Source organism: Octodon degus, unplaced genomic scaffold, assembly GCF_000260255.1.
Source record: "Octodon degus isolate 3935 unplaced genomic scaffold, OctDeg1.0 scaffold00004, whole genome shotgun sequence".
NCBI classification, from domain to species: Eukaryota; Metazoa; Chordata; class Mammalia; order Rodentia; family Octodontidae; genus Octodon; species Octodon degus.
The window spans coordinates 23,809,461-23,817,970 of record NW_004524580.1 but is presented as its reverse complement, the minus strand read 5'-3'; the positions used below and the strand labels follow the sequence as shown (position 1 = coordinate 23,817,970).

Genomic DNA, 8,510 nt, shown 5'->3' with positions numbered 1-8,510 from the left:
CTGGGATCGGGTCTTCGTCCACGATGTGTAGAGCAGGCTGTGGCAGAGGCACTGCGGTGCAGTGTGGATTTTCACACGCCTCTTGAGGCTTGCCTTTAAAGGTAAATGGGAGTCACGGTACAGATGAGAGTGGCCACATAAAAATATCCTCAGCACTACTACCTTGTCAGCTATATAGCCCAACTTGTTCTGTTAATTCATAAAAATTACAAATACAAAGTTATCCAGGTGTGGTAGATAATCTGTAATCCCAGCAGTTGGGAAGTTGAAGCAGGAGGATCTCAAATTTGAGGCCAGCCTGGGCAACTTAGAGAAAAACTTGTCTCAAACTAAAAAAATAGTGCTCGCTTTGGCAGCACATATACTAAAACTGGAATGATACAGAGAAGATTAGCATGGCCCCTATACAAGGATGAAACTAAAAAAAACCAAATGGGCTGGCAATGTAGGTCAGTGCAAAGGTGCTGAGGCTGATCTCTAGTACCACAGGCAGACACCAACACACAGAGCCAGGAGGCAGGCAGGCAGGCAGGCAGGCAGGCAGGCGGCATGCGAGACGAACGTTAGCAGTGGCACCAGCAGATGTACAATATAATTTAAGCTCTTAGAGGACAGAAGTGTCCTTGGCTTTTGCAACTCATTTTGCAATGAGTTTGTGCGTGCTAGGTAGCGCTGGGGTGCCTGATCTCAAGATGCTGAGTTCAAGGCCAGCCCCTTGAACTATATGGAAGGATCCTGTCTTTTTCTTTTTTCTTAAATGTATTTTGGACAGGGTCTACAGGGTCTACATGGTCTCACTACGTAGATCGGACTCATAGTGATTCTCCTGTTTTCAGCCTCCCAAGCACTGGCTGGGATACCAGGCGCACACCACCACGCCCAGTCTCAATCGCCCTCTCAGTGCGCCTTGGGGGACGGGGCTGCCACAGCACACTGGGGATCGAACCCTGGCCGCTGTGCTCTGCCTAAACAGGCACTTTAATCCACTGAGCTATCTGGCTAGCCCTGAGACCCCTGTCTTGAAATTTTTTTTTTTTTTTTTTTTTTTTTTTTGTGGAACCAGGGATTGAACTCAGGCCCTTGCGCTTGCCAGGGAAGCACTTATTCCACTGAGCCATCTCCCCAGGCCCGAAAAAATTTTTTTTACACCTTAGATTCCTGAGCACATGTCGACTCTAAGAGTACAACAGTGGGAGCAGTGACCTAGTCTGCTTTTGGACTGCCGGGGACAGCTTTTCTTCTCTTTTTTCTTTTTTATGTAGTCTAAGCACTTACCTGGCAAGTACAAAGACCTGAGTTTGATCCCTGGCATACATGCTGTGCTGGCCCCACCCCTGGACATGGTGATGTACACCTGTAATCCCAGCGCTGGAAAGGCTGAGATAGGAAGATCACTAGGAGTCCAAACTATGTGAGACCCTGTATCCAATAAATTAAAAAACAAAATCCCCAGACCTTTTGTTTTTTTGCCTTTTTTGAGACAAGGTCTCATTATGCAATTCAAGATGGCCTTGAACCTGACTTTGTTGTCCAGGCTGGTCTTGAACTCACAACAATCCTCCTATCTGGCCTTCCAGGGATTACAGGTGTGTGCCACCATGCTCAGCCTGAGATATTTCCAGTAAGAGGAAACTTATTATCTGGGGATTCTTTTCTAAGACAACTGTTCCTGTGGTGCTGGCACTGAACTCAGGGCCTACTGAGCTATACAGTTCAGCAGTCCATTGTAATTCTTCAGTAATATCATTGTAAAAGTATAAAACCACAAAAGTATTAAAAGAAATCATGAGAGAATTTATAAAATAAATTTGAAATTGGAAGGTTTTAACATTACATAAAAATCCAGAACATGCAAATAGGGGAAAAAAACCCACAAAATATTTCTGTGAGGAAAAATCTATTATAGAGAAAAAATGGAAATTATGTAAAAAAGCAGGAAAAGTATTTGCATTTTATAATTAAGCGTCATTTCCCTGTCATATAAAGAACACCTATAAATGAGAAGAGACAACCAAAAAATGGGCAAAGTCTATGAATAAGCTGTTTTGAGCACAGCAGTTATAGATGGGTAGTATACTTCACACACGCTAAGCAGTCAAGTGCTTTAGCACTGAGCTCTATCTCATCCTTTTTCTTATTGTTACTTTTTGTTCGTGTTCTTGACACAGGGTCTCCCTATGTAGTTCAGGTGGGCCTTGAATTTGCATTAATCCTTCTGCCTCAGCTTCCTGAGTGCTGAATTACAGGTGTGTGCTAACGTGCCTGGCTGTACCAGCCCTTTCAAAAAATTTTTACTTTTTGTTTTTGTACTTTAGGAAGGGTCTACAGGGTGTTGAGGGTCTTACTACTAGAGGGTACTCATAGTGATTCTTTTGTTTACAGCTGCCCAAGTGCTGGGATTATAGGTGCGGGCCACCACGCCCAGTCTCAGCGCGCCCAGGAGCAGGGATGGCAGGCCCAGGGATCAAACCCCCAGTCCCTGTGCCTGCTTGCAGGTGCTTTAATCCACTGAGCTATTTGGCCGGCCCCAAAAATTTTTACTTTGAGACAGAATCTTACCAAGTTTCTCAGGCTGGCCTCTAACTTGTGATCCTCACACCTCATCCTCCAGAGTGGCTGGGATTACATGCGTGGGAAACATGAAAAGACTGAAAATACTAAATTTATTAAGAGGCTTGGTTTAATTAAGGTTGAATATAATGCCATACAAAAGAGAAAGATATGTATATGTAATATAATATCCTACAGTGAACTAACAATAGCAGCGTTTGTTACTATTAATGAGTGCATGGAATCTCCGCAGAGCATGCAGTTAACCCTTCAGGAAGAACAATCAGGGGGCTGGGGAAGGAATCACTGGAGTCTCCCCCAGATTCTTACTTTTTTTTAGCCTTTTTCAATTTTGAGTATATAAACATCCTACTTCTTCATGAAATAAATGTTAAAAGATTTATTTATTGACAATGTCTTGCTCTGTAGTTCAACCTGTCCTTAAACTCATTATGTAGTCCTGTGTTTTTCTGAGACTGGATCATGCTATGTAGTCCAGGCTGACTTTAAATTTGGATTGATCCTCCTGCCTCAGCCTCCTGAGAGGTGGGATTACTGGCATGTGCCCTCATTCCTGCTGCAAGAATACTTTTAAATGCTGTGGTCAAGTAAGATATGAAATAGAGGGGGCAGGAACGCATCAGTGGCATGAGGTGGTAGGTGTGAACTCAGGATGCGTGGGGGTGTTGCAGGGAGGGCTGGGTCTCCAAGGGACAGCAAGACCTGCCTGGCGGGGGGGGGGGTCCTGGGCGGTGGCAGTGGCACTCGGCACATCAGGTGGGCAGTGAAGTGACTGTCTTCAGTTTAAGCTAGTGTTGGTACTGGGAGTTGAACTCAGACCTTGTTCTGGCCAGGCAGGCGCTGTGCCACCGAGTTACATCCCTCGCCTCAGTAAATGTTTTGAAGGTGATAGGATCTGTGTTTTTCTGCATCCAGGAGGGAGGTACAGAGACAGAAAGGGATAGCCAGCATCAAGCATGGAGTGTAGACACCAAAGGAGAGCGCCGGGGCTCACGTGTGCTGGTCTGTAAGGCACGGGAACTCACAGCTCCGGTCACACACTTTGGGGCTACAAGCGGAAGCCCGAGCGGCAATAAGCACACTGAGCACCAGGGCTTGCATTCTTGTTCTTTTCTTTGAGACAGACAGGGCTTCACTACGTCACTGAGGCTGGCCGAGCACTCACGGGAACCCTCCTGCCTCGGCCTCCTGGGTGCTGGGATCACAGGTACGTACCCCACGCCTGCCCAGATCTTGGTTTCTAGATGCCATTGTCTGTTAGAAGGACTGGGGCTTCTCAGAGACCTGGCTGACGTCAAGGCAGGGGTGAAGAGATAAGGAAGCGACAGAACAACAGTTCAGCTACAAATCCGCTCGAATGTTCTCCTTTTGGCTGAACCCTGGCTGATCTGAGCAACAGAAATAAGACTGCCGCTAATGTGCTGAGTCGTGGTGTAAGACTAGAACCTGTAAGCGAGGCATTTCAGCCTGCGCTGGTCTAAGTAGAAGACAGCAATGCATCAATTGGATCTTCCTGGTGGAAAAGCCTAAATATTTTAGCAGCAAGGCAGACTCCTTGTGTAAGTCTGATTAGCCTCCTAACAAAAGTTAATGGGAAGAACACAGTATGGGCTTTTATGGCACAATTAAAAAATTAGTAAGACAAAATATTCAGAAGAAATTAGTAGTATGTAAACAAAAGCATCCAATCTGAGGCAGACAAAAACATTCTGGAGGTGAAATCTCATGCCCTTCTACCTTGTATGGTAATGTGACCTAACAGTACCACTGTATACCACTGCTTAGTAATGAACATCAAGCCACAAATGCAGAGCTGATTACTTTAGTGATTTACCTTAAAAGAAAACTCACTCTCTGATCTCTGACCACCAAACTCATACTTTTTATATTAAACACAAGAGTGAACACTTTGAATTCAGTGTCAGTTTGTACATGTAAATTCAGCTTGTCAGGGTCTCACTGTGTAGCCCAGGCTGGCTTCCAACTTGCAGCCATCCTCCTGCCTCAGCCTCCCAAGTGCTGCACCACCACACCTGGCTAAAAGCAACTCTTTGCAAGTAAATGAAGACATTTCTGATGCCATTTTCATCCTCCAGAGGAGAAAGCTACCCAACAGAGCCTGGGATATAGCTCAGTGGCACAAGCCCAAGGTCCTGAGTTTGATTCCTGTACCAGAAAAAAAAAAAAAAAAAAAAAAAAAAAAAAGCTACCCAATAAAACCCTCTGAGTGGAATGAGTGGGATCAACACAGCCAAAGAACGCTCTCTCAGGTACCTTTTTTGTCTGTGTTCCTTCGTAGCAGTTTGTCCACCTGAGAAATGGCTTCTTCCCAGCAACTATTGCTTGCTTGAACATGGGGCTCAATCAACTTTAATTTCTGTTCTAGGATTTGATAAACCTCTGACACTAGTTCTTGAGTTTCTTTAGTACAAACAAGCTTTTCAAGTTCATCTTCAAGAATTATTACCCTGGTTTGTAAAGAAAAAACACAAAGAGATTGTAAAATGTAAAGTGAGAAACTATAGGCTTACTTAGAAACAAAGCTTGATGCTGATGCTCTGAAGCAGACGGTGCCAAGGCTGTGCACGCTGTGGATGTCTTCGTACCACTAAAGCCTGCACTTGGTTTTGTTTTTTTTGTCTTTTTGAGACAGGGTCTCTATGCAGTTCAGGCTGGGCTTGGATTCACTCTGCAGCCCAGGCTGGTTTCCAACTTGTAACGATCCTCCTGCTTTAGCCTCTGAGTGCTAGGGTTACAGGCATGCACTACCATGCCCAGATAACATCTTATTTTCATTTTACAGGTAAGGAATTAAATACAGGGAGTAAAAATAAAATAAAAACCCAAAACTTGCCCAGAGCCATAGAGCTGGTAAAGTTGGGCTGAGTACAGGCACAAAAGAACTTCACAAACAAATATTGATAATCTTAGAGGAATCTTAGGGAACGAACAGCTATTGATCTTCTCAGCTTCCCTACAATCACGTGTACAGACAGGGAGTGGCTAAGGACAGAGCCCCTTCGGGGCAGCAATGAAGGATGAATAAACTCTGCACCTGAACAGTGTGGGAGATCACTGCAGACGGATGTGGAAAGGCCCAGGACAGCTTGGCTGGACACAGAAGGGAGTGTGTAAGACACAGACAGAAATGTGGACTGTAGTCAGGTGTCGGCACCACCACCTTGTCCTCACCGAGACAAGGCTGGCCTTGAACACACTAGTGGCCCAGGTTGGCCTTCGACTCACTAAGATCCTGTAGCTTCAGCCACCTGAGAGCTGGGATAGCAGGGTGGGCCACCGCATCTGCCTAGTAGGGCTGGGCCACCTTCTCATGGAATATTTTTTTGGTATGGAGAATGGAACTCAGACCTTGTGCTGCCAGGCAGGTGCTATGCTGCTGAGTTACATCCCTGGCCTTTTCATGGTATATCTGTACACACTTTAGCCTAAGTTGCTCTCCTTGGAAACCAGAGATTTTCTGATACCTGAGAATGCAAATGTGTATCTCAGTGACTTTAATCTGGCTGTGTGTAGGAGGGTCAGTGGCTAATGCCTTAATGTAGGGCATTATGCTTGCCAGGCAAGTGCTTATTCTACTGAGCTATCTCCCTGGCCCTATGGGTGTAACTTGTAACTTGTGTGGTTTAACTCATTTATTTCTTTTTTTTTTGAGACAGGATCTTGCTATATGGCCCAGGCTGGCCTACTTGTGGGGATCCTCCTGCCCCAGGCTCCCGAATGTGGGGATCACAGGCGTGCACCACCAAGCCCAGTGAGAATCTCTTAACCTTTTCCATTTTAGCTTTCACCAATGAATAACACCTGCTTTTATCCTGTCTTTTTAGGTTTTCAGGCAAAATCAAGAAAAGCAAAAAATGAACTTTCTACAATTACAGTAGGACTAGAGTAGTACTTACAAATTGTGGTCTCTGCTACCCCTGCAGCTCTAAACCATCCTTCAGGCTCCAAGTCTCAACTCTCTCTTCCCTCTCTCCAGGACACAAGCAGCAGCCCCAAGGGCACAAGGGCAATGCCTGCTGGCTCAAGGCCAAACTTACTCATTGAGTAGTGCCTTCAGGTGGAGCTGTAAGCTGCGCACGGCCGTGTGGACACTGCTCAGCTCCCGCGACTTCTGCGGGGCACAGGAGGTGCGGGGGGATGCCGGGCGGTGCTGCTTCTCGAAGTGGCGGTGAAACTCGTAGCTGCGCCGCAGCTCCTCCAGGCAGGCAGCGTGTGCGCTAGGCAGGCCCTGCGTCACCTCAGCTAGAAAGCTGGGCGGCAGGCTCCGCGGGTTCAGCTTGGGCTCTTGGGGCAAGTGGGCTGTGGAGAGTAACAGGTTCAGGCGCCGGAAGAACTCGGAGCTCTGCGCCACCCAGAGCTGAAACAGAACCTGAAGAGAAGGGCTGATCAGCAACAAGGCTGGTCAGCATTTAAAGTCAGCCATGAATGCAGTGCCTTGACTTCTGCTGAAAATTTTTAACTCTTTTTTTTTTTTTTTTTTTGAGACAGTGTCTTGCTGTGTAGCCCAGGCTAGTCTGAGTGCTGGGATTACAGGCGTGTACCACCATGACTAATTTTCAAATTTTATCCTAAATAATGAATACAGCTGGATCTGACTAGCTCTAAGATTAGCCAAGAATGTTTCATCAGATTACTCAGGCCTGGCCTGTGGGGACACAGGATCCAGAACTTAGGACATGAAAGTGGTATGGCTCCATCCCAGAGAGGGAAGAAAATGAGTCACTGATGATGCTTCAAGAGTTTGGTGACTAGTGCTGGGGAGACAGCTGGGAGGTCTACGCACCTGCCTGATAAGCGCAAGGTCCTGGGCTCAATCCCCAGTGTCACAGGGCACACTGGCCTTGGAAAACCAGGCGTGCCGTGCTGGCCACTGAAATCGGGCATGGTGGAGCATGCCTGTGGTCCCAGTGCTGGTGAGGTTGAGACAGGAGGATTGCTATGAGTCTGAGCTGCGTGGGGAGACCCTGTACCAAATAAATTAAGATTAAAGAAAAAGAAAAGTTTGGGGTTTAAAGTGAGCATGTTCTTGTGGCCCAGGAATTGGCTCAGAAATGAACACACAGCCAATGCACACGATTACACTTCAGGAAACCTAGTCTGGACCAGGCCAGGCCAGGCAGTCCCACCTTCAGCAGTGAAGCCCTGTTCTGGAGAAGACGAGTCACACAGGGACAACCTGCACAGAGAAGGGGAGCAGACAAGAAAGAACTACTCTGAGGAACAGAGTGCACTTATTTATAGCCATGAAAAAGACCCCGTCTAGCTCGGTAGATATTAGGTGAGTTTACTAGGTAAGTTTTATTTTATTTTTTTAAATTAATTTATTTATTTTGTGTGCGTGTGTGGCCAGCTCAGCCCACCAGGGGGCGGGGCTGGCTGGCATGTGGTGCTGGGGGATTGAACCGCGGTCCCTGTGCTTTGCTAAGCTTGTTCTAAGTAGGTGCTTTAGACCACTGAGCCATCTCACCAGCCCCTAGGTAAACTTTAAAAATTATGCAAGTATAAGATAAAAATAAAATGTTTTATGTAGGCATGGTGGCACACATCTATAATCCCAGCACTTTGCAGGCCAAGGCCGGAGAGTCATTTTGAGTTCGAGACCAGCCTGGGCTAAGTGAGCTCAAGGCCAGTCTGTACTGCACAGCAAGACCCTGTCTCAAAAAGACAAAAAGTGAAATACAATAATGCAAGTAATGAACCAAGATAAATTTCAGGTAACTTTATTTGACTATTGTTATTTTTTAAAGTGAGCAAGGCCAAACTTACATGTTGCTTAAGGACATGCAACCCAGGAATGCTTGAAGATGAACAAGCTTTCCCGTAAGTTTTCCAGTTCAAGCAATAGGTTTTGTGTCTACAGTGATTTTTTTGTTTAATGTATTTGGTACAGGGCTGGGGAGATGGCTCAGTGGAATAAG

At 46.1% G+C, this 8,510-nt stretch overlaps 1 protein-coding gene and 1 non-coding gene across 2 annotated transcripts in view; one reads left to right on the top strand and one right to left on the bottom strand.

Annotated features, from left to right (window-relative positions):
- Positions 1-8,510, bottom strand: part of Vezt (vezatin, adherens junctions transmembrane protein) — a 66,485-nt gene that overhangs the window by 6,480 nt on the left and 51,495 nt on the right. The window contains 3 exon segments of the mRNA XM_023718067.1: positions 1-93; positions 4,846-5,039; positions 6,630-6,961. Coding sequence (XP_023573835.1) covers positions 1-93; positions 4,846-5,039; positions 6,630-6,961 — 619 coding nt within the window.
- Positions 341-447, top strand: LOC111817421. The gene has a single exon (XR_002821627.1). It is a non-coding gene; the product is annotated as a U6 spliceosomal RNA (small nuclear RNA).